The 26,522-nt window shown below is 37.2% G+C and overlaps 1 protein-coding gene across 3 annotated transcripts in view; it reads left to right on the top strand.

Annotated features, from left to right (window-relative positions):
• The window catches only part of RFC1 (replication factor C subunit 1), a 71,302-nt gene that overhangs the window by 37,721 nt on the left and 7,059 nt on the right, over positions 1-26,522 (top strand). For 2 of the 3 annotated variants that reach the window (XM_063108055.1, XM_063108053.1), the window contains 16 exons: positions 2,940-3,020; positions 4,240-4,327; positions 5,461-5,747; positions 8,390-8,497; positions 12,565-12,744; positions 13,928-14,032; positions 16,277-16,676; positions 18,319-18,431; positions 19,704-19,818; positions 21,069-21,160; positions 21,349-21,486; positions 21,633-21,728; positions 21,852-21,950; positions 23,917-24,071; positions 24,199-24,316; positions 25,969-26,114. In XM_063108055.1, the coding sequence (XP_062964125.1) occupies positions 2,940-3,020; positions 4,240-4,327; positions 5,461-5,747; positions 8,390-8,497; positions 12,565-12,744; positions 13,928-14,032; positions 16,277-16,676; positions 18,319-18,431; positions 19,704-19,818; positions 21,069-21,160; positions 21,349-21,486; positions 21,633-21,728; positions 21,852-21,950; positions 23,917-24,071; positions 24,199-24,316; positions 25,969-26,114 (2,321 nt within the window). The remainder of the gene's footprint in view (positions 1-2,939; positions 3,021-4,239; positions 4,328-5,460; positions 5,748-8,389; positions 8,498-12,564; positions 12,745-13,927; positions 14,033-16,276; positions 16,677-18,318; positions 18,432-19,703; positions 19,819-21,068; positions 21,161-21,348; positions 21,487-21,632; positions 21,729-21,851; positions 21,951-23,916; positions 24,072-24,198; positions 24,317-25,968; positions 26,115-26,522) is intronic. The other variant, XM_063108054.1, reaches the window with a different exon arrangement.

The following is a 26,522-nucleotide window of genomic DNA, read 5'->3' as shown; positions in this document are numbered from 1 at the left end:
CATGCCAGTATGGCCTTGAGAAACTCCAGGGCCCTTGGAATCCCCCAAAGCCACACTGAGCCAAAAGTTAGGCCTTTAATTCTGAAAAGCCTTGTCAAGTAAAGGTGAAACAAACAAGAAATCTCCACAGAGCCGTGCTGCACATAGGAGACCCTCTTGCAGCCTGTTGAATAAGGGGCATCACTCTCAGGCTCCCATGCCACTCCCTGTAGCGGGATGGCTCACGGCAGGAAGCCATTGGAGTTTTGAATAGAGGTGATAGGACTTGATGGATCTTAAAAGAAAATTACTTTGGCTTTGTGATGGAATAGACCATGGTGGGGCAAAATTAAAAGCAGATCAGATTGGAGACTGTTAAGGTAGGGTAGGTGAGAGAAGATCTTGGCTTGTACCAGGTTGGCATCAGAAGAGGTGGTGAGAAGCAGTTGTAATCTGAGTGTACCCTGATGGTGAAGCAGTCAAGTTGTTGACGGATTGGATGTAAGATGTGGGGGAAGAAAATTCAAGGGTGGCCTCAGTGACTGGATGAGTGATGATTTACTAAGACTGGAACACAGGAGGCCAAACAGGCTTGGTAAGAGAAATCAAGAGTTCTGTTTTGTACATGGTATGTTCGAGATGTCTAATAGACTTCCATATGGAGATACAGAGTGGCTGATTGGGTAGAGGAGTATGGAGCTCACAGCAGAGGTCTAAGCTGAAGATGTATGCTTGGGATTCATTAGCACTTAAATGTTAAGATGAGTGTAACTGGGTGAGATCATGGGGAGAGAATGTGAACAGAAAAGAAAAAAGATCTCGGGATTGGTATTTTATGGAAGCCAAATGAAGAAAATATATTCAGTAGGAATGCTTGTGTCTGTCGGAGGCTCCAGACCTAGGTATCTGCTATTTGAATCTTCTCCCTATTTCTTAGCGTGTCATTTTCCCTGACTCCTCAAACAATATTAGAAACCCCTGCCATATACTCTGTTGCACCTTATTATGGCTACTATTATCATTTAGTATAATTGCTACTTAAGTGTCTTCCTCCATATAGGCTATAAATTCTACCTACCAGGGCTGTTTATGTGTCACTCAACCATTGTGACATCAATGCTTATCTTAGTGCTTGGCATGGAATGGGCTCTTGATAAATATTGTGAGAGAATATTGTGATTGTTCACATTTTATTAATTGGCAGTTTATAGTTTGTGTTTCAAAATCTTTTTGTCTTATTTGATCACACTGACTTACATAAACTACAAACAGGTGTCCACATGACAATGTAGTACAAGTAGCCTAGGATAAACTGGGAAGTAATTTTTAGTAACCTGACTTCTCTTCATCTGTCCCAATTTCTGGAGGGTTACCCAATCCTTTCCAAACCAGGCGTGGTGCTTTGTATCACAGTCTGCTATTTCCCCATTTCTATCACATTCTTTCAGAATCTTCTTTGAGTAATTTATTAATCTGCTGAAGGACTTTTAGTGTGTTAATGTTGATGGTGTCTTTCCTAATTTTCCTTCTGAGAGTTTTTCCCCTTTTTTTCTTCCTCATGTTTACCTCTTTATTTGTTTTATTTATTTTTGGCCGCTGGCTGGTATGGGGATCTGAACCTTTGACCCAGGTCTTATGGCACCGTGCTCTAACCAGCTGAGCTAACTGGCGAGCCCTACCTCTTCTGTTTATTCATTTAGTAAATGCATCTATTATCTAATATGTAAGTCAGTATGTTAAATGACATATTTAGCTGTGTTAAACGTTGTAATAAAACACAGGACTCTTGATCACATGATGCCATGTTCACCAATAATGGAATTCTAATGCAAGTATTTCAGTTTCTTCTGTCTGCTCAAATATCTAGAATCCTCTTTTCCAGAGCATACTACACAGTGTGAAATTTTGGGAAAGTGATATAGAGTTCAACTAGAAATCCTTGCAAGGCTACCGGTGGTTTAGAGTTTGAAGGGCTTTTCTATGATTAAGATTTTAATACTGTTTTTCACAATGAGATGTGTAGTTCAGTTATGATAAAGAAATGTTAGGCAACAGAATGTATTAGTGTGCATCTGTCTGGCTTGCTAGTCTGCGTAGTTTGGGTTAGTTCATTTTATAAACAGGAAAAGGCTTGGTTACTGTGTCCTCATCAGGCTTATGCCAACTTCCAAGCCTTTTCTTTTGGGTGGATTTTGATGTCCTTTCCTTTGTTTGAATAACATGGGGAGGTTTTTGTTCAACTTATGTTAGGCCACTTTACCAAAGGACATAAAACCATTTAGTTTATAATGAGAAGTGTATTCCACTGCTGCACTGTCTTCGGGAAGAGCTCCATTTTGCTGAGAGTGAAGGTATTTGTAAATACAGTGAAGTAACTAGAATGTGTGTGTTACATTAGCATATTAGGGAAACTTCTGATGTGATGACTTAAAATTTCAGAAGTCAGAACAGGTGCATTTGAATTAGTAATCGAAAATGGGAGTTTAATGGTAAAAAGTGATGGTTACTATTGTGTGCAAAGAAAATATATGCTTTTCTTAATTTCTTAGATTCCCTTTTTTTTGTGCCTTCCAGACCATTATGTTTTTCTGTTAGTTTACATTTTCTTTCAGAGCTCTTTCCAGAATTTAAAATAAATAGAAATAGGTCTATAAGTGTTGCATTAGGACCATTAAGAGAAAACTAAGGCTTCAAATTTTCTAAGTCAGAAATGTGACTTTAAAAATATGCTCAATTTATCTATTATGCCTATAAAGTTAGAAATGTATGTTCTGAAAGTTAACTTGGCTTAGTGAAACAAACCTGTGATATTTACTGTTAAATGTTAAGTAGAAAAATGTCATAGTTATTTTCTGGAAAACGTTTTTCCAGTTTCTTCTAAATACCTGTATATCAAACACTTAAAAACTTTCACTGACAAGAAGAACAAAAGAAACTCACTGTGTTGACACTTTTTACAGCTGGAGAGACAATTGCATGAAGATGAAGAGTTTGCCAGAACGTTAGCCATGTTGGATGAAGAACAACCTAAGACCAAAAAGGTAGATTATATCAAGCTGTTTGCACTCTGAATATACAATACAGATCAGTGTTCCTTTCTATACCTGTGTATTCTAGGCTCTGGAGATAAAACCATGAGTAACTCTTACAGAAAGAAGCTAAATTATTTTAATTTGTAAAAATGTTTTTGGGGAAGCTCATTGAGAAACTTACTGTTCCTAAAAGGAGGTTGACAGTGCCAAAGCAAACCAGAACTTTTCTTCACAAAGCAGTGAATTACATCTCTTCCTTATTCTTTATCACAAGGGGTTCATATGTATGTGTTCAGAGAATAATGCTTATAAAAATTCCTACGGAACACAAGTTTAATAACTTTAATATTAATGACTGTCTTTTCAAGAAGCAAAATTTTTGCTATTTCTAATTAGCTGACTTTAAGATGTGTATTTATATTAGGACAGTCTCAAATAATAGTATATTTTTGGGAATCTTTAAAAGCATCAAGATTTTTTTAAAGCATTTGATTTCCAGTAAATTAGCTTTGTTTCTGATGAATCACATTCAGTTAATATAATTGTTAGTATTAATATTTGACTATTTTAAAAGATTTTACTTTTTTCCTTTAAAGCAGGGAGTTGTAAACTTAGTTACTACCAGGGGCCATGACTAAGCAGGCAGGTATAAGGCAATAGGGAGTGGTGGGGACTTTGTCATTTTGAAAAACTTTACTCCACATAAGGACATGTAAATCATAATTGTTTAAAAAAATACTATGTTATGCATCCCAATTTTGACCTCTTTATAAAATGGAATTCTGAGGGAGCAATGGAGGAAATGGATATATTTTTTTCTGTTTCGAGACAGTGCTCTTATTTTTATTTCAAGCATTAATTTGTTTTCATTTTAGTCTTTTTGGTTTAGATTTTAGTTTTTAACTGCATAATACTAACAATTTGAGAGTTGAGATGAAAGAAGCAGAAGTAAGGCTTCCATTTTCAGATTCTCAGGTTGGGATGAACTTGGTTAATTTTTTATAAATGTATTTTTTTATACCCTTTCATCTGTTTTCTCACCTGTAAAATGACGGTTCTTTTGCCCTGGAAATTTTGTGAGTGAATGAATGACAGTTTATGGTAGTGTCCTGCTAGTTTGGAAGGTGACCCTTAAACTTAAAATTAAAACTTTAATCAATTTTAACAACAGATTTTGTGGCAGTTTTCCTAATTTTTGTCACATTTGACACTTTTTAAATTTGTTTAGGCTCAAAGTGACACAGAAGAAGGAGAAACATTTTCATCTGTCCAACCCAATTTGGGTAAAGCAGAGAAATATAAATATCCTCATAAAGGTAATACTAGCAGAAAAAAAGTAAGATGGAACATTTGTCTTTTTTTTTTGTACATGATTATTCAATTGTTTTAGTATCGTCTGTTGAAAAAACTATTCTTTAATTTCTCTCGAAGGTTCTATTGACAAATTTGCTTATCTTTATACCAGTATCACAGTGTCTTGATTACTATACGGGACACTTGTCTTTATAGAAGAAAATTCATGGCAACTTTTTTTGGGGGTGGCAGGACAGCTGGCCGGTATGGGGATCTGAACCCTTGACCTTGGGGTTACCAACACTGTGCTTTAACCAAGTGAGCTAACCAGCCAGCCCTCATGATAACATTGTTTAAACATTCTATTCAATAATTGTATTGTTAGGTAGACATTATTTCATAGGACTATTAGAGCATGTTCTACTTAGACGCAAACTATTTGGATACTAGCTGGTGTAGAATGCCCACCTGCTCTGTGATTGTTGTGAGAAATGTGTTACAGCTCTTGGCTTGTTATTTTTGGAGTTAAGTGCAACATATGGGCTTCAATATATGAAGACAAAGAACTAAATGTTTTGAGCTTTTAATGTTAGAGATAGTCTCATAGAATTGAATCATAGCTTTCCACATCATTGGAAGCTTGCCTGTAATGATTGTAGGTTTTATTCTTTAGTGGTCCTGATATCATATCATGTGCTAGTATAGTTGGTCTTAATACTGTTTATATGGTACCTTTTGGTTTTGACATCTCAGAATTTTGGGCTTTCAGGCTGTATTACAAACACAGAATTTTTATATGACATATTCTAGTCAGTAAGTTTTCTCTGTGTACATTTCAGAGCGTATCTGTGGAATGAAGTTTATATCCTTGGATGTATTTTACAGTATTATTTTAAGAAATGAGTAGTTTATATTAAAAAAACCAGATAAATCTTTTAATTTGAATTGGTTATACAAAGAAGTAATATACAAATGTTTACATTTAAAAAATAAATGTGTTGTATAAGCTAAAGAACCAAAGTATTAATGTAAGCATTTTGAAATCATCATATGATACTATATGCTACTAAGATTACTCAGTTGAAAAATGAAGAAAATATTAATATTGGATGATATGTTCCAAAAACAACAACTGCAATCTTTTCTTTCTTCTTAGTAAAAACAGAACAATTTTCAGATGAAAGGAAGAGCTACAGTCCCAGGAAGCAAACTAAATGTGAAAGTTCAAAAGAATCTCAGCCATACTTCATGTCTTCAGCTCATAAAACAGGAGAATCCTCTTCTCTAAAGGCTGGTTGTAGGCTGGTACTTATGGAAAAAAAAGAAAAGAGTCCTTATAAAAAAATAGGGCCTGTGGCCTCAAAAAGAAAAGAAAATGCCATTGAATTGAAAAGAGAGACAAAAACTCCTAAGAAAACCAAAAGTTCTCCAGCTAAAAAAGAGGTAGGAACTTTCTAAAAAGTATATTTTTGGGGGCTATGTGTTGGTCTGAGTTTGTTTTCAAATTTTATTTCTAACTTCTTAAATCATAGTTATTTATTTATATATTTGGTATGGGGATCGAACTCTGGATATTGGTGTTATCAGTACCATGCCATCATAGTACTTTAAAGATATCATCTTATTTAGAAGCTGTTGCAGAATATAGATTTTTAATATAGGTAAATTAACATTTATTGTTACTGTGTATCAGATATTGTGCCAATACTTTACACATGTTATCTCATGTAATCTTCACAACAATTCTGTGATATATTTACTTTTATTACTCAACTTTTAAAGATTAGGAAATAGGCTGAAAGTTTGAGTAACTTTTCCAAGATCACCCAGCTAGTAAGTGGGAGAGCCAGCCTTGAACTTAGGTCCTCTGAAGATAAAAATAGCTGTGTAACGTAGTGGCTCCATGTACAGACTGGAGCCAGTTTCAAATCATAGCCCTGCTACTGAGTAGATGTGTGACCTCGGTCTGGTTATACCCTCTCTACGCTTTGGTTTCCACATTTGCAAACTAGGGATAAAAATAGTACTCAATCAGTTAATATGTAAAACCACTTAGAGCAGTGCCTGGGACATAGTACATAAGTGTTATATATATATGTTTTAGCTATTATTAAAATAATTTTTTGGATTTGTCCTGAATTTGCTCCTTTTTAATTTTACATAATAATGTTGAGATACTAAAATCATTTTCAAGGGAAAAAATGGTGAAATAATGAATACTTTTCAGAAGTTTTCTTTGTTTCCAAATATATTTGAGAAGGTAATGGTCTCTTTGAATCTCCAGTTTGGAACCACTTTAGATTCATAATGAGAAACCACTATTCTTTCATGCCTCTTAGGCACTTAGAATTAAAAGCAGAATATTGTCTATTTTAACTGCTCATCACCATTAATTTTTAGTGCAGAACAGTGAAATGGTGATGATTTCAAAAATGCCTTTGTGGGCAATGCTCATAAATGCGCTTAAAGGAACTATTAACTTTTTGGTCTCAGATTTTTCTCCACTAAATACTTATCTGGTGGATGAATGTTTTTCTTTAGGAACACTAAACATATTCAGTTTATAGAAGCTGTCTATTTTTATGAAAGAAGAGGAAATCTTTAAATGATACTGTTATTCTTCACCGTATTTTTCAAAATTGGAATAAAAATAACTCAGAGAACTTTTACGTAAGCAATTTTGGGAAATCAAAGTCTAATACATTTAATTGATCTCAGTCAAATAATTCTGACTACATAATGGGTGTGCTTCAAAGTTATTTTATAAGTTGTTTATAATTTAGAATTTTTTTCATAGAATTAATGTTATGAATGAATAATTTTCCTATGTTTGTGTGTGTTGGACTCTCCTGTGAAGCTTGTTAAAAATATGGTTTCTCAGGGTATGTGGTTGGGCAGCTACATTTTAATAAGCTTTTCATATGGTATGGATACACACCAAAGTTTGAGAACCATTGTTAAAGAGTAGGGTTAGATTCTAGGACCAGACCATAAAGGCTTATTTAGCTCATAAAATAACCAAACCAGGTTGGTCTGATGGTAGTTGGCTATCAGAACTTATTAACATTAGTGTCACTGAAGTTGGTATACAACCCTCTACTGCTAAATTTGACGGGCTTTAAAAAAAAACCCCAAAACCAAGCCAGCTTAACTATTTTATTGGTTAAATAATTTACTTATATAGAAGTAATATTTTATCTACTCTCAAAGGGATTCGGGGTTGCTTACAAGTTAAAAATAATGTAAAATAGGAAGTGTGAAAAACAACAGAGATCATCTTATAGTGGTTCTTTTTTTGGCAGCTGGCCAGTAAGGAGATCTGTTATAGTGGTTCTTAAAACAGAATTTTATAGGATTTTTTCCCTCCAAATACACATGTCCTAGCCATACCCCATATCTCTGAATCAGAAACTTGGAGGTGGGTCCAGGAATATATAGTTTGAAAAATTTCCCTAGGGTTTTCTGAGATATACCCATTGTAAGATCCCCTGAGAGAAATAGACTGGTAGAGAGTAAACATAGAAGGGAAGTGGCAGCGTATAGAATTGTCTGTTATTTGGAGCAAAACTTGGTTCTTGTTTGAGCTGGCTGTTTATTTGAAGCCTTTAATTCTCGGACTGGAGTGCTTACTTATATCTCTAGATATATAAGGTAGTGTTTTAGGGGTGTGCAATTTCGTAGGATAAGCAAGATATCTACTTGGATGATCAGGTTTACTTGGGGTAAAATTTATTTTTCCATTGAAATAAACATGGAGAAATCATGGAATAGAATTTAAAATTCACGTGAATTTCTAAAATAAAAGACTTTTTCTAATTCTTTGCTTGGAACTGGTAACTTGGCTTATGCCCCTACTCTGCCCTGTGGTATGTGCCTTTAGAGAGTGGAAAGTTTTGAGGAGAGCTGGTGAAGGGATGTTCATAAGTCAGGCATCTGTAAGTATGTAAGGTAGGGATTACCTATATAGCTAAAATTGTTAATTTCAGGACAAAATACAGAAGTGACTTAATGTTTATTTCTAGATATATGTTTTTAATTTTACATGAACCTCGCATGACTTTAATTTCCTTTACCTCTCCCCAAAGTCTGTAAGTCCTGAAGATTCTGAGAAGAAACGCACTAATTATCAAGCTTATCGAAGCTATTTAAATCGAGAAGGTCCCAAAGCTCTGGGCTCGAAAGAAATACCAAAGGTAATAGTACTAAGAGGCCATGCCTTTCTGTAAGGGCCTGTACTTTTGGGGCTATGCATGTATTCATTATACTTACAGCAGCAGAGCATTAATAATTAAACTAATAATAGAAATGCGTTAGTGACCAACTATGTGAATTAGGGATGATTATTCACACTATGAATCACTGCTTGATACTTAGAAAAATTTTCCTTAAAATAGCAAGTAGCCCTAGAAGGGCTGGGCTTTCAGAATATACCAGTGACAAGACTAGTGCTCTTTGCCTTCATAGCACTTATAGCCTAAGGAAAGACTATAATTTTGATATGTGCCATAGGGGAAAAACCCAAGGTGCGCTCAGTTCACAGTTTCTCTTTCCGCAGTATCAGTTATCTGTGGTCAACCATGGCCCAAAAATATTAATTGGAAAATTCCAGAAATAATTCATAAGTTTTAAATTGTGCACTGGTCTGTCCCACACGGGATGTGAATCATCCCTCTGGCTGGTGTGTCTACACTCTCCGCCCATTGGTCACTAAGTAGCCCATCTGGGTTATCACATTGACTGTGGTTATCACATTACTTCACAATGGCCCCAAGGTGCAAGAGTAGTAATGCTGGCAATTCATATATGCCGAAGAAAAGCTGTAAAGTGCTTTCTTTAAGGGAAAAGTTGAAAGTTCTTGACTTAATAAGGAAAGGAAAAAAATTGTGTGCTAAGGTTGGTAAGGTCTTCTATCTGTGAAATTGTGAAGAAAGAAGAAATCCGTCCTAGTTTTGCTGTTGCACCTCAAACTGCAGAAGTTACTGCCAGTTAAGATAGAAAAAGCATTAAATCTGTGGGTGGAAGACATGAACAGAAGTGTGTTCTGCTAGTTCCACATTCGGTGTTGTCTGAGGTTTCAAGCATCTATGGGGGGTCTTGGAATGTATCCTGTACGGATAAGAGGGGGCTGGCTGCTGTGTAACAGAGGAACCTGGCCCTGGGTGGGGCTTGAAGAATAAGTGACATTTAAATGAAGACTTGAAGCATGAAAAGGATTTGTGGGTTTGAGGGGGTTGTGATGGCATGGTGATCCGGGCAGAGGGCCAGAATGTGAGATGTTTCTGAGGGGGGAAGGAAACATCAAACATGGTACGTTTGAGGAACTAAAGGAAAAGTGATCTAGTTGGAGCATAGTGACCAAGAGAAGAGAGTGGCTGAAGAGGTTCGTAGGGCCACATCTTGCAGGGCTATTGGGACTATTGCCTGAGAGAAGGAGTTTGAGTGGGGAATAACATGACTAGTTTAGCATTTCTTTTTTTTTTTTTTTTTAAAAAAGATGACCGGTAAGGGGATCTCAACCCTTGGCTTGGTGTTGTCAGCACCACGCTCAGCCAGTGAGCAAACCGGCCATCCCTATATAGGATCCGAACCCGTGGCCTTGGTGTTATCAGCACCGCACTCTACCGAGTAAGCCACGGGCCGGCCTAGTTTAGCACTTCTGAAAGATCAGTCTGGCTACCAAGTATGGAGTGCAATGGAGGGGGTAGGAATAGATAGATACAGGGAGATTGGTTAGGAGAGATGGTGAGAAATGACAGGGACTTGTGGAGAAGGGAGGAAACAGTGAATGTGCTGATAAGTGAAGTGGTTTCAGTGGAAGAGGACTTGGTGATAATTACAAGTGGGAAGTGAGAAAGAATGAGTGTCAGGGTTGATCTCCTGGTTACTGGCATGCTGGATGGATGCTGATGCTGGTGGAGTTATTAGAGCAGTTTGGGGAGATGGTGATGAGTTGGTTGTTGGCATCATGGAGATGCTGAAGAGCCAAGTAGTTGTGCAGGACTGGAGCTCAGAACAGAAGTCAAGACTGAATGTAAAAATGTGGGCATTATTGGCATGTAGCTAATATTTGAAGGGATATCATTGGGCAAACTAGTAGAGAATGAGAAGAGAAGAGGGCCCCCGTGGAGGGTGAAAACCAAAAGGAGACCGAGAAGCAGCAGCCAGCCACAATGGAGGAAAGAAGTCTAGTAAGTGTAGTATCACAGAAGCAAAGGGAAGATAGAATATTTTTTAAATGATTGAGTGGTTGATTCTGTCATGTTGCTAAGATTCCAAGTGAAGAGAGACTGAAAATTGTCCATTGTGTTTAGAAACATGAATAATGGTCCTTAGTGACCTTTGCAAGAGCAATTTCAATAGAACAGTGGAAGCAGAGCCTGATGGAAGTGGATTGAAGAGTGAGTGGGAGGAGATAAAATGGAGACAGCATAATAGCATGTTTGATAAGTTTGGTTGTGAAGGGAAAAGGGGAGAGAGGACTTCTGCTAGAAATGGAAGGTGGGATTTAGGGAGAAAATACGAATATTTTTCAGTTAGGAGATAACTTAAAAACATGCTTTTTGATGACGGGATAGATCTTACCAGAAAGGAGGGATTGAAGATATACCAGAAAGGGAAGGATAATCACAAGTAGTATGAAATTTCTGAAAAGGTGGGATGGGAGGGGATACATATACAATGTACATATAAATTTAATTTTCATTTTACTTGATATACATAACTACATTTTGATGTTAGTAGTTCCCCTAATAAAGGGAGGGAAAGGATGGTGTAGCTGGGATGGAGGTGGGGTCGGGGGAAGGGATGACCTTCAGGGGGCTAGTGGGTTGTATAGGCGGTGAGAGGAAGATGCCAATCTTGCCTCCTATACATGGTGTATGAAAGACTAAACAAACAAGCCTCTGCTTGAGAGGACTTCAGGCAGTGTGGTCTTAGGGCAGAGCCAGGTTTCAGTGAAGGCAAGGCGGTGGTAGGAGTGCTGGGAAGAGGTTGAGGATATTGGGTGGTTTGCTGCTCCTGGATTGAGAGCTGTAGGGGCATTGTAGAATGGAAGCGTTTGGTAGGGAGATCGCATAAGTAAAAAATCTTCAGAGCCATAGCGGGTGTTAATTCAGGAGATGAAAGATGATTGGGATGTGGAATATAGGAGCTTGCATGTGCAGTTTTCCAGCGTTACTTTAAATTTGTTGAAAAGAATTTAAGTACCTGTAGTGTTACAATAGATCATTTGAATCCTAGAACCACAGGATTTGAAGAAACCTTGAGATGTTTTAGTTAAACCTTTTTTTCCCAAGCAGATTTATAGCTGTTTCTTTTTGTCTTCCAAAAAAGATTCTTCACCTGAATGGTGAAGGATGAAACTTGTAGTGGAGTGGTTTTTGAATTTTGTTTAAGCTTCTTTTCATGCCTGTTTTAAGTCTGTGTTGATCTCAATTCTCTATTCAGAGTAACTTGGAATGTCATATATAATTTTCATTCTAATTTTGCTTGGTTGTATAATTTTATTGAACCATTGCAAAAATGAAAAAGTCCATAACTGTACACACTTCTAATTAAGATTAAATGTCTTTCACATCCATGTCTCTTTGGCCAGTGTCTTTTGTATTGTCAGAGTTATCTTTCCAATCAAGGGACAATACGATCTTGCCTTTAAGTAGATTTACTGTCATACAGTAATCAGCAGACAGAAGGGCAGGAGCTTACAATTGTATAGCTTTTCAGAATCAAGACTTTGCCTTTTTAACAATATCAAGAATTTCTGTAGTTGGATTGCATTCGGTTGTTTACTTATTGGGTGGGGACACAGGGTACAAAAGTAATTTCTGGTAATGGGTATGACCCCAGTGTGAATCTGGCCCTCACATCATGGGTGTAAGGGGTGACAATTAGCTTTGTATTTCATGAATATTATTAATTAAAAAAAAAAAAAGTTTTGCAAGTTATCTAGTAGTTTAAATATGAAAAGAATATAATAGAAAATATTATGAATGGGTAATTTTATTAAGCTTTGCTAACAGTATGGGATATATATTTTTCAGTGCTTGTTTTATAAGTTTATTAAATATAAGCTACATAAGAATTTTTTGGGATTTAATTTCAGCTTCTGCTTATTTGCTGTAAATTTTCGGCAATTTTTTTCATGCTGAGGTTATTTATGATGTGAAATGAGAAAAAACACCTTCTTGCAGTTTTGATGCCAAATATTTCTTTGGAAAACCACCATGTAATTTCCTCTCTGCTTGAACATTTTGGTTTTCAGGGAGCTGAAAATTGCTTGGAAGGTCTTACATTTGTAATCACAGGCGTGCTGGAGTCCATTGAACGAGATGAGGCCAAGTCTCTAATTGAGCGCTATGGGGGGAAAGTAACAGGAAATGTCAGCAAGAAAACAAACTATCTTGTCATGGGTCGTGATAGTGGACAGTCCAAGAGTGATAAGGTGCGTACTGCTGTGTTCTCCACAGTGACAGAGCCTGCTTGCCTTGGCACTCTCTCAATGTGACCATTTGTAGTAATGCCCTTTACACAGAGTTAAGTGAAGAAAAATGGAAAAGTGATTTCTTCTCTGCATTATTTCTTCTCTATGGAAGTATTGTTGGCTCTGACCCCAGGATTTTGGTTTTCCAGCTGAAGGCAAATTCCTGTTTACTTGACTTTCTTAGTGTATTCTAAAGTTTTAAATGGAATGTAGAAACAAATGCAGTTTTCTTTTTCTTCTAGTCCTAAGTGTTCTTATATATGCCACTGTAGACTCCATCTTAAGTTGTTTTTTTTTTGGAAAGCTCTTAGGGGCATAATCAGAGATCTGTCAGGTGGAATTGTGTTTAGCTCTGAGTAACAGAACACCCAACTAACCATGGTTTAAACACATAGCTGCTTGTTTTTCTCACTAACAAGAATTCCAGAGGTGGGCAGCTGCTGGGGGTGGTTCAGCAGCTCAGTGAGGTAGCTAGGCTAGTTCTGTCCTCTACCTTTTTTGTCCTTGTGTTGGCTTTAGTCTCCAAGCTTGTTGCCTTGTGGTTGCAAGGTAGCTGCAGCTCTAAGCATTTGAGTCCCTATTTGAGGCAGGAAAAAGGGAACAGTGGCGAGATGTCATAATAGCTGACTGGCCTGACAAGAAACACCTCATCTTGTAGAATTCCACTTAAGTCTCATTGGCCAGAGCTGTCAAATGGCCATTCAGAGGGAGGTTGGGGAGGATCAGGACTTTACTGATTGTCTTAGACCAGTTATAATCTGTCACTTGGAGGTGGACACATTGGAGTTCTGTTAGCAGGGGTGACAGAAAATGTCTGCCATATGATTCAAACAAGGGAGATGTTGTGGAGAGCTGGACCTAGGCAGTAGTGGCTTTGCCCCCTTCTAGTGGAGGAAAGGTAAAGCAATCCATAAAAATAGTAATGTGACCCTTCTGGTGCTAGCCCACTACTCTTAGGGAATATATTTGTCATTTTCTTTTTTTTAATGGTACTTTTTCAATGAATGTGTTGTTTGGTATTACAGTGTTACCTAATTTGCAAATGTGATTTTTAAACTTCTAATAGGCCCTAGAATCTTTTTTTTTTTTAACGGAACGGAATAGTTAGGATGCAGTTTTGATGATTTGCATTTTTAATCAACAGGCAGCAGCCTTGGGGACAAAAATTATTGATGAAGATGGCCTATTGAATATGATTCGAACTATGCCGGGTAAGAAGTCCAAGTATGAGATAGCAGTTGAAACTGAGGTTAGTATAAAATGAACTTGATTTATTTAAGTTGGTGTATAGCAGTTTTACTGTTTCATAGAGATATATCTGGGGTGGATACAGGCCTCTTGGCAAAGGGTTAACCTTCCCTTCTACCACAAATGAACTTGCTTTATTTCCTTTTGAGCTGGAGGACTATTTCAAGATGTCTTTGGTGTATTTCTTTACCTTTCTCAAAGGAATATGAGGAGAGTCAGAGAAGACAGTGTTTTGCACATAACAAATCTACTCATTAAGCTTTCCTTATTTTCTTGTATTCTTGTGTTGACTTTATATGAAAGTTACTGCTTAAGAGTTCTTTAAAGATATGTTACAGGTATCAGCATGATAAATTCATTTTTAATTAGAAATTAGGACTTTTTTAGGGGCCGGCCTGTGGCTCACTTGGGAGAGCGTGGTGCTGACAACACCAAGTCAAGGGTTAAGATCCCCTTACTGGTCATCTTTAAAAAAAAAAAAAAGAAATTAGGACTTTTTCACTTGTGACTGAAACCCAGACTATGTTAGCTTTAGCAAAAAGGGAAAAATGTTGGCTCATATAACTAAACTATGGGCAGGGTGGGTCTGGTCTAGAAACTACTGGATCCAGAGACTACAATGCTTTCAGTCCCTTTCAGTTTCTGTCTCTCTGTTTCTCCTAGTATTAGGCTCATTCATTTCCACTTTTCCACATGCAGGACCCACGAATGCCAGTATTCCAAGATTAATGTCTGTAGCTCTGTCACCCAAGTGGCAAGATGGTCTATCCAGTTTATTCCAGTTAAAAAAATCCCTGGGAATGATCTGGATTACATAACCATAGTACAGTTATAAAAACCAGGAAATTAACATTGATTCCACATTATGAACTAAGCTACACATGTTACTCAAACTTCACATTTTCCCATATTGTCCTTTTTTCTGTTCCAGGATCCCACATTGCATTTAGTTGTTGTGCCTTCTTAGTCTCCTCCAATGTATGACAGTTCTTCAGTCTTTCCTTGTCTTCTTATGACCTGGACACTTTTGATGAGTACTGGTCAGTTGTTTTGTAGAATATCTCTCAATTTGGGTTTGTTTGATGCTTTCTCACGATTAGATTGAGATTATGCATTTTTGCAAGAATGTCACAGAAGTGCCTTCTCAGAGCATCATGTCATATGTACATGATGTCAAAATGTCTTGTTATTGGTGATGATAACCTTGATTACTTGGTTAACATGATATCTGCCTGGTTTCTCTACCAGTAAAGTGACTATTTTTCCCTTTGGGAAGTACTTTAAGATTATGCTAATATCCTGTTTTTCCTCATACATTCATTGACCAATTTTAACATCCACTGGAAAAGAGGTACTATTTTTCTAAAAATAGTCACATATCGTAAAATTCACCCTTTTAAAGTGTATACATTAGTGGTTTTTAGTATATTCACAAGCCATCACCACTGTCTAATTCTAGAACTTTTTCATCACTCGAAAAAGTAACCCTATCTATACCCATTAGCACTCACTCATCATACCCACCCCCTGGCAATCACACCTCTACTTTCTATCTCTGTGGATTTGCCTATTCTGGACATGTCATATGAATGGATCCATACAATATATGGCCTTTTGTGTGTGGCTTCTTTCACTTAGTGTAATGGTTTTAAGGTTCAGTTATGTTGTAGCATGTATCAATACTTCATTCCTTTTTATGAATAACATTCCATTGTGTGGATATACCCATTTTGTTTATCCATTCATCAGTTAATGGACATTTGGGTTGTTTCCATCTTTTGGCTATAATTTAATATATATATTCATTTATATACATTTATAATTATAATATATATTTATATATACTTATAATTTTATATATAATTTTATGCTGTTATGAACATTTGTGTACAAGTTTTTGTGGAGGCATTAACTTTTATCTAGTCAGGAACTTTGGAACAAAAACTTCTTAACTCTTTACCCTGTTTTTCAAACTAAATTTGGAATACTTATTACTTTCAAAAAACCAATACGTTCTCACTTTAAAAAATTGCATTTGGGTGCTTTTTGGTGTGTTAATGGTTCATTTTTATAAAGTTTGGAAGGTGGTGATTTCTACAAACAGCAGGGTCCATTGTGAAAAGACCAAGCTGGTTTGAGTAGCTCACTTGGATATCTGAGATTGCCTTCTGGAGTGCATTCAGCAGGATAGAAATTCTGTATGTCTCATCAGGTTTCTTTTTCCCTCACCTTTCTGATTTTTAAGATGAAGAAAGAAAAGTCCAAATTGGAGAGAACACCCCAAAAAAGTGAACAACGAAGAAGAAAAATTAGTCCAACTGAGGAAGAATCAGAACCTAAAAAGAGCAAGTTGACTCCCAAAAGGGACAGCTCTGTAAAGTCAATAAAAAAGGAAAAAAGTGGGTTTCGGAGAGGCCTGGACCTCAAGGAGCAGGTGGCTGAGGAGACAAATGGTGACAGCAAGGCTAGGAACGTGGCTGATGACAGCAGTGAAAACAAAGTGGAAAATTTGCTCTGGGTGGATAAATATAAGCCAACCTCGCTCAAGACGATAATTGGACAGCAAGGTGACCAGAGCTGTGCCAACAAACTCCTGCGCTGGCTCCAAAACTGGCACAAGAGTCCATCTGAAGATAAAAAACACGGTGATTTTACAACTTCACTCATTTTTCTGTGTGTCTGTCAACGTGTAGGAAAGTCTAATTGTTGCCTCCTTCCTCTGTCAGCAAGCATTTATTGAGTGCTTGCTCTGAGGAAGCAACACCTGAGAGCAAGTGTTGCACTGGACTTTGGTGCTGTTGTGAACAAAACACAGGCCCCCTCAGGAGCTCTCTGTCAGTGGGGGAGACATATATCAACCAGCCAGTAAAACGTACTGTACCCTGTACTGTTCTAGGGGTGAGTCCAGGGCACTGTGGGGATGGAGGTGTGTGGACAGGGATGGGTGATGTGTTCCCATCTCTCGAGATAGGCATGGCTAAGCAAAGTCCAGGAAACAAGGAGGAGGTAGTGAGGAGAAGGGAGGGGTGGGTGCTGGGGGGAAAGATTACATGTCCCATGGTCTGAAGATATGGGAGAGCAAGACCCCCAAGAGTGCCTGGGCCACTAGAGGAAGGTGTGAGGGGATGGTTGAGGCAGCCCCGATTCCCACAGCATGTATGATTTGCTTTGGTAGCCTTGATAGGCTGCACTTCTGTAGTTTCTGTGCTTGCCATGGAAAATGAAAAGCCACAACAGACATTTAATGTCCAAAGTATTTCTAGAACTGAGGTTTCAGACAACAAATGTTAGTAGTGTTGTGTTTTTCTTTTTATTCTCAAGTCAAGTGGAGCAGTGGGATTGGAGAAGGTAGTAGTGTTTTCTTAAGCTTTAACCACAGCCCTGGAGAGTAGTGCATGGGAAATAAGGCAAAATCTAGTGAGCATCTCAGTGGCTCTTCAGTGATGGCTAGGTTATTAGTGCCGACAGTGCTAGCTTACTTTATTTATAACAGTTAGATACTATAGTTGTCACGATACAGGTTAAATTTAAGTTGAATCCTTTTCTCTTTCTGAAACCACAGAAAATCTCTCTTAAAAGGGGGGACAAGTATTTCTTGTACTGGAGAAAACTTTTTAACACTTCAAGTGAACTACAGTCCCTTTTCCTGTGCCTGTGGGCAGAAGGTTTAGCCATTTCTCTCTCAGTTATTGAGTATGAATGCAGCACACTTTATGTGCCAGGCACACGTGGTGAGAGAGGAAGTGTGTTCTAGTGTCAAGCTGTGCAGGGTAGTTGCAGACACAGCATCTTCAGTTCATGACTCCTTTTAGTGCTCCTGTAGCCGATCATGCTTGGTGACACTTACTGAGGCACACCAGGCTCTGTTGCGCAGCACTTTCACCCTCCAGCAGCCTACTGGCTACTTCACTGTTGTTATCCTCATCTTACCAAGGAGGAGACAGCTACAGAGGGTTGAGTCACTGCCAGAGTAGTCCCAGCTGGTAAGAGGTGGCCTTAGGGTCCACGGCCTGTGCTTTTGTAGGAAAGGAAACTCACAATATTATTGTTAGAATTCAGAGTTTTAAAGTGAATTAGTTTTGTTTTTATTTTGGGCAGAGGTGAGGTAGGGTATAGAATTTCACTAAATGCTCTGGAAACTGTTTATACTTTGTAGACAATATTCTGCAAATTTAGAACTGAACTAGAGGACTACCATTTATGTGAAGTTCATGCACAACTATTCCTGCCATTCCTGAGTTTCTTTAGGTGATACTGGTTAACACTCTGGAACTTCTTTTTTCTTAGCAGCAAAGTTTGGTAAATTTGCCGGCAAAGATGATGGCTCTAGTTTTAAGGCAGCATTGCTCTCAGGCCCTCCAGGCGTTGGCAAAACCACCACGGCTTCTCTGGTGTGTCAGGTGGGTGCTCTGTCCCAGTGCAGTTGGAAAGATCATCAGAGTGGTCGTGTGTAGAGATAAGTGCTTGGGTGTGAGTGAGTGTGTGTGTAGTGTGTATATATAAACCTGCTATATGTATTGTTCTAAACATCAAACCTTTAGAATTTGCTTTGTTTCTGGTGATATTTGTCATTTTCATCCTTTTAAAATATTGGTAATTATAATAATAGGTAATATTTACCTGTGAACCAGGCAGTGTGCTAAGCACTTGGATGCATTATCTTATAGAGAATATAAGTATGTATTATATACCCTGAAAGACACAAATATCTTCTATACCCTTGTAATAATTTTGTGTGCTGAATTCTGCATAGTAGATATTTGTACTGTTAATATCCTCATGTGGCAAATGAAATAGGTTTAGAGAAGAGTGTGGTGGCCCAGTTTGAGCCCAGGTAGTCCTGCTCAGGGTTTCCGCCCTTCACCATCATGTGGTACTTACTGCCTTTCTTCTTCTTGTCCCTGTCTCTGATGGATCTCTAGACAATGAGGGACTTAATTTAACTAGAACAAACCAGAATTCACATGTTGGTATCAGAATGGTAATATAAGGGATTATAAATTTATTGCTGGATTTCCCAATCCTCTGCCGCTAAGCTAGTGGTTTGTTTTGGTCTTTGCTATATGACCAGAGCTAAAATTTAAATACAAATTTTTATATATTTTTCACTGTTTTTATAAACATCAAAAAAAAATCAGTTTTTTTTTCTATTTCCTGCAATTGTGAATATGACATTTTCTACCTCTATTATTATCATTACTTTTTTGGGAATTAAGGCATTTTTAGCTTATCAGTTTTGGGAAATGAGTCAGAATAACTTGAATTTTTCTTGATTTGAGAGGAAAATTGTATATTGGGATAGTTAGACAAAGAGTGATTTAACTTAATAATTTATCTTGAAGAGGCAAGAATTACTTTTTGGTATCTTATAATAGATTAATTCTATACCTAATATTGAATTCTTGGGGTGATTTTATTTATTTCTTTTTAGGACTTTAAGAAGAAAACTTAGGTGTGTCTATATGTGTGTGCTATATGTATGTATATGATATTCTTAAAATTTCTAATATCGGCATATTATATTTAACCTCATTGTCTGCTAGTATCATACTTTATATTTTTACCTAGGGTTCTTTATGTGATTTTTATACTCTTTCTTCCTTAACTGGCCTTTTTTGTCAGGAGGAGTTAATTTGCATTGTGATAGTAATGATTTTCAATATTTTGATTAGGAATTGGGATATAGCTATGTGGAACTAAATGCAAGTGACACTCGGAGTAAGAACAGTTTAAAGGCAGTTGTTGCTGAATCACTGAATAATACCAGCATCAAAGGCTTTTATTCAAGTATGTGGCTTTTTGAACTTTTTGTTGTCATTGTGTAAGAAAGACAAGTTCATTTCAATATTCACTAACCAGTATCGAACACTGCTATGTGCCAAGCACCCTGCTAAATCATGGGGTTAGCAAAGAGAATAAGAAAGGCCTCTGACTTAACTTTTATGGGGCAATAGTTACCCTTTTTTTCTGAGATTGTGATAAAAATGTGTATATGCACATATTTATGCATTTTGCATGATTTTAGAGGATTGACAGGTGAGTCCTGTTAAGAGGGAATGAAAATAACTGTAGTTCAGTGTGTAAGGCAGGCAATAATGCTTGTACATGAAGAAGAAATTGTGTTTGGGGCATTAGGACAAGTTACAGGTAAAAGGGTGATATTTGTTTGAAAGGCCTTGAAGAATGAGAAAGGTAGAATTTGGAGGAAGAAGAGGTCATCAAAGGTAGTTGAAAAAAAGAAAAGACGGTGTGAAAGTGCCCATTGTGTTTCAGGTTGTAGTTAGTGGGCCTCTGTATGTCCAGAGATCATGGGGAAAATAAGATGTCCAAACAAAGGACTGAACAATGCCCGTTTAGAGCCTGTGGTGTGTTGCTTGGTCATCTAAGTTCTTGGTGCTTTCATGGGTAGAAAATCATTGTTCAAAAGAAGTTGCTCAGGAGTGTTACTTTGGTTGGTGGGAGTATAAATTAGTACAACTCTGGTGAGCAGTCTGGCAGTATTTTTCAAAGTTAATTACATATACCCTTTCACCCACAAATGCTATTTAGCTATTATTGTAATTGCATATGTGCACAATGACGTATACATATAAGGATATATAAGGATATTCAGTTAGTATGGCTTATAATTGCAAAAGCTTGCAAATATCCTAATATTTCATCAAGGCAGTGATTAAATTATGATACACATGTAAAATGGAATATTAAATTGCCTTAAAAAATGAAGTGTTCTATAGCTACAGATGAGGAACAAATCCCAAAATATACTAAATGACAAAACCGAGGTGTATGTTTTTATGCACACATGTATTTAATATGTATAGAATATCTCTTAAAGGATATACAAGAGACTATTTGCCTCTGGAAAGGGAAACTGGTATGCAGGGGAAGGGATGGGAGGGAGAGTTTCTTTTCACTGCATACTGTTGTTGCTTTTTAAGCTTAAAATATGTTACAGAATTTTCTGTAAAGCGGCAGTTTTTGAACAATTGTTATTTTGTTTTTGTCCCATCCCATTTCTTCTCAACCTGGGTCAGGTGGAGCAGCCTCTTCAGTAAGCGTGAAACACGCTCTCATCATGGATGAAGTAGATGGCATGGCAGGCAATGAGGACAGGGGGGGAATCCAGGTAATGAGAGCACTGTATTTTACTGTTTTACTGTTGGTTTTTAGATTTAAAAAAATATTTAATTACCACACAATGATAGTTTGGTAATTAAGACATGTTGCTGAAGAGGATTTTAAAACCTAAAATACATTGTGTGGTATTTGCTATTATTTAAATAATTATTTTTGTGTTGCAAATTTGTCTTTCAGGAATTAATCAGCCTGATAAAACATACCAAAATTCCCATTATTTGTATGTGCAATGATAGAAACCATCCCAAGATTCGCTCTTTGGTGCATTATTGTTTTGATCTTCGTTTTCAAAGACCTCGGGTTGAACAGATTAAGGTATGATTATTGCATTTTTTTTTTTTTTCATTACGCTATCCTGTTTAAGGGTTAGAGTTTAGAAGTACCTGATAAACATTTAAAAAATACCTGATTATTTGAGTTTTTTAAACAAACCATTGAAGATTTCTACTTGTTAATTTCAGGGTGCTATGATGTCTATTGCATTTAAAGAGGGTTTAAAGATTCCTCCTCCAGCTATGAATGAAATAATTTTAGGAGCCAATCAAGATATCAGACAGGTAAATTAAATGTATATTTTATGACTGTTAAAGATTTTTTTGAATTAATGCCTTCAACCTTGTGGGAAGGGGGAGAGGCAGTATTTTCCCATCTTGACATTGTCTTATATGTGATTCTTTTAGGTTCTGCACAATCTGAGTATGTGGTGCGCACGAAGTAAGGCGCTAACCTATGACCAGGCCAAGGCTGATTCTCATAGGGCCAAAAAGGATATCAAACTGGTAAAATAAATTTTCATTTCTTAGTTGCTTTCCCAAGCCAAAACACTTCTTGTTCTGTAGGTATTAGCTTAATAGAAATAGTTATAGTTCCTTGATACATACATAGAACCTGTGGATTTTTGTAATAAGAGCTATAGACAGCTGCTCAAAGTGTTTCTAATTCAAATGAATTTTTTCTCAAGGATTGTCAGTGTCTATTACAAATTCAGCAGTTGTAAAACGGCTTTTCCAGAGTTGCTTATGTATGCCTTTCGTGTTTATTTTTTTTTGAAATTTATTTTTATTTTTTTGGTGGCTGGCCAGTATGGGGATCCAAGCCCTTGACTTTTGTGTTACAAGGCTGTGCTCTAACCAACTGAGCTAACTGGCCAGGCTGGCTTTTGTGTTTTGAATGGTATTGCACTGTTCAGAATAATCTGTTTCAAATGGTTTAGTTTAATATAAAATCTTTCTGACGGTTCTCCATACCGGCTAGTTGCCAATAAATAAAAAATAAAACCTCTTTGAAACTGGAGGTCTGTATCAATTACTTTTGTGTTCCATTTTACCTACTCACTAGTCAGAATTTATTATTATAGTTAGGGCAGTGATTAAGCAGTGTTTTTTAAAAATTAATACACTTTATTTTTTAGAGTAGTTTTTTTTAGGTTCACAGCAAAATTGAGCGGAAGGGACAGATTTCTCATATATCCCCTTTCTGCTCTCCCCACTTCCCCCCTCCCCCCAATGCATAGCCTCTCCCACTATCAACATCCCCCACCAGAGTGGTATATCTGTTAGAACTGGTAAACCTACATTGACACTCATTATTACTCAAAGTCTATAGTCATATCACTCAAAGTCTGCAGTTTATGTTAGGTTTTATGGTTTTTGGCAAGTGTACAATGTACATTCTATAGTTTTTGACAAGTGTACAATGACATGTATATTAGTCCATTTCCTGGTGCTTATAACAGAATACCTGAAACTGAGTAATTTATAACAAAACGAAATTTATTTCCTATAGTTTTGGAGGCTGGGAAATCTAAGGTCCAGGGGCACATCTGGTGAGGGCCACCTTTTTGGTGGGAGCTTTGTATAGAGTCCCTCGGCAATGCAGTGTATCCATGGCAAGAATGGCAAGAGCGTTTTCATGTGCTCTCCTTATAAAGCCACCACTCCACACCCATGATAACCCATTAATCTGTTAACTCATTAATGGATTAATTCCATTCATAAGGGTAGGGCCCTCACGATCCAATAACCTCCTAAAGGCCCTACCTTTTGACATTGCCATATTGGGGATCAATCTTTTACATGAGCTTTGGAGGGGACAAGCAGTCAACCCATATCAGCATGTATCCACCATTGTAGTGTCCTATGGAGTAGTTTTAGTGCCCTAGAAATCCTGTGTGCTCTTGCTATTCATCCATCCCTCCCCCTCAATCTCTGGCAACCACTAATCTTTTTCCTATCTCTATAGTTTTGCCTTTTCCAGAATGTCATGTATTGTAGTTGGAATTATACAATACGTAGCCTTTTCAGATTGGCTTTTTACTTTGTAATATGCATTTCAGGTTCCTCCATGTGTTTTCATGGCTTGATAACTCATTTCTTTATTGTGGAATAATATTCCTTTGTCTGGATGTACCACAATTTATTTATCCATTCAGCTACCAAGAGACATCTTGATTGCTTCCAGCTTTTGTCAATTATGAATAAACCTGCTATAAACATCTTTGTGCAGGTTTTTGTGTGCACATAGTTTTCATTTCATTTGGATAAACACCAAGGAGTGTGATGATTTGGTAAGAGTACGTTTAGTTTTGTAGGAAACTACCAACTATCTTCCAAAGTGGCTGTACCATTTTGTGTTCCTACCAGCAGGGAATGAGAGTTCCTGTTGCTCCACATCTTCACCAGCATTTGGTGTTGTCAGTGTTTTGGATTTTGGCCATTCTAATAGGGGTGTCCATCCCTCTTTTAGGGCCCATTTGATGTTTCCCGGAAAGTGTTTGCAGCTGGAGAGGAGACTGCTCATATGTCACTTGTGGACAAATCAGATCTTTTTTTTCATGATTATTCAATAGCACCTCTCTTTGTCCAGGAGAACTACGTACATGTGAAGCCTGTAGCTGCAGGGTGAGTATTCATAGCTAGTGAGGGTTAGGATTAGTACCCTCCCAGCACTATGAAGGCCAAACCTGGGAGGGGGGAGGGGAATCTGGGGTGTGGATAGTGGTGTAATCTAGACTGGTTCTTCCTGCAGGGGTGACATGAAAAAGCACTTGATGCTTTTAAGCAGAGCAGCAGATAGCATATGTGATGGTGATTTAGTGGACAGTCAGATCCGGAGTAAGCAAAACTGGAGTCTTCTGCCCACACAGGTAAGTGGAGGGCTCTCTTGAAAGTGCAGAGTCTGCTTTAGTTAAAGAAAACAAAATATATTTTAGCTCCTGTCATCATTTGAAATGCCAGATAAACATTCTGGCTCTTGGAGCAAAAATGCAATCAGTTACAGATTAAAATACTCTGTGTTCATTGTAGTCTGTTTTTTAATCTGGCCTTATTTTTCAGTGCTTCAAAAATGTTTTTATGTGAATGGACACATAGAAATAGGAAAGTTAGATTTTGGTTGTAACTGAGATATGAATCAAAAGTTTCATTTGCTCTATTTTACCTTAAGAATCGATTTCTTTTTTGTCATTCTTGGCTCTCCCAGATGGTCGCTAAGTAGTTCCTCCTTGAAGAAGTGGAGCCAGGGCAGGTCAGCAGCCATCTCTCTGATATGTGAATTCTGATTTTCTTCTTTGCTAAAGAGGCAGCTTTATATTGGGTACTATATTTAGGTTGATATCTTTAACTCAAAACAGAGTTCAGCAAACATTCATAATTAAGATTTATTTTTTCTTATTTGAGTTTTGTATCTTTATACAGGATTATTGGCCTGAATAGTAAGTAAGGGACTTCCAGAAGGCCTACCCTTCTCTTAATTCTACCCATACATTTCTTGAAAACAAAAAACTAGGACTCTTTCTGGAGATACAGAATCCTTTCTCTTAAGTTTTAAAAGTGTTTATTTTATTTATTTATTTTTTTAAGAGATGACTGGTAAGGGGATCTTAACCCTTGACTTGGTGTTGTCAGCACCACGCTCTCCCAAGAGAGCTAACCGGCCATCCCTATGTAGGGATCCGAACCCTTGGCCTTGTTGTTATCGGCACCACACTCTCCCGAGTGACCCACGGGCTGGCCTTGTTTATTTTTCTTTACTTAATAATTGTGCCTTTGAGAATTTATCCTAAAGAAATAATTTTAAACACAAAGAAAGTTTAATGTACAAAAATATTCCCTAAAACATTAGTTGTAATAGCAAAAAAATTGGAGAAAATCTCCATGTCCAGCAATAGGAGAATGATTGATTAATCATAGTAAATCATCTTGATGAAATATTATGCAGCCTTTAAAATTATTTTTAAAGATTGTCTAATACGAAAAAATACTTATGAGAGAATATTACTAGAATAAAGCAGGATACAAAATTTATGTAGAGTATAATTCTAGCCTTTAAAAAAGTGAAAACAATGGACATAGAAAACATCTAAAGACACATTTCTTTTTACTTTTCTCAAGTATCTGTTTAATTGATTCTCTAATTATTAGACTTTCCATGCTTTAATCTGCCTGTGCTACCAGTTGCTTATGTTAAAGACAGTCATATTCCTTTTAAGCTAATTTGCTGTGACATTGGATCCATCTGTGAGGTAATTGGTATGGTGAGCTCAGTTGGTTGAGGAAGCTGTGTTGGCAAGATGATCTCTCCAAAGGCCATGACATGTTTTGAACCAAGGTGTTTACTGGAATCCATTGTTTTCTCTGAGGGAAGTTTCCCATAGATAGGGAAAGGGCCCGACTGCCCTGGAATTAGGTACTGGGGACAACGTTTCTTCATTTTCCACAGACTACTTGGAAGCCAACGCTGCAAAGGAAGTAACTTTGTACCAAGTTTAAATTCTGGACCGTAATTGATCTTTTTCAGGCCATTTATGCCAGTGTCCTTCCTGGAGAGTTGATGAGAGGGTACATGACCCAGTTTCCCACCTTCCCAAGCTGGCTGGGGAAGCACTCGTCTATGGGCAAACATGATCGTATTGTTCAGGACCTAGCATTGCATATGAGCCTCAGGTAAGCAGTCTTACTCCATTTCTGGTATTTTATTGGTGTTGTGTATTTAGCCTTTATCCAATAATTATAGCATGAGTCAAAAGATTTCTGTTTTAGTTTTGATTTTATTGCGAACTGGATAAATGATCCTGGATAAGTTCCTTATATTTTGTGGTCCTGGGTTTTATCATCTGTAATCAATATAACACTTGCTTTACCACTTAAAAAGATACTTTAGCTGGCTGGTTGCTCAGTAAGTTAGAGCCTGGTGCTGATAACACCAAGGTCCAGGGTTTCATTCCTGTATGGCTGGCTGCCAAAAAAAACCAAACAAACAAAAAAATCCAAACCCCAAAAAAGATACTTTGAAGAATAAAGCCAGATGGTAGAAGTGTCATAATTTTAAAAACTATATAAATCTGAGATAGT

The sequence above is a fragment of the Cynocephalus volans genome, chromosome 9 (genome assembly GCF_027409185.1).
Source record: "Cynocephalus volans isolate mCynVol1 chromosome 9, mCynVol1.pri, whole genome shotgun sequence".
Taxonomy (NCBI): Eukaryota; Metazoa; Chordata; class Mammalia; order Dermoptera; family Cynocephalidae; genus Cynocephalus; species Cynocephalus volans.
This window is presented reverse-complemented; position numbering and strand designations above follow the sequence as displayed.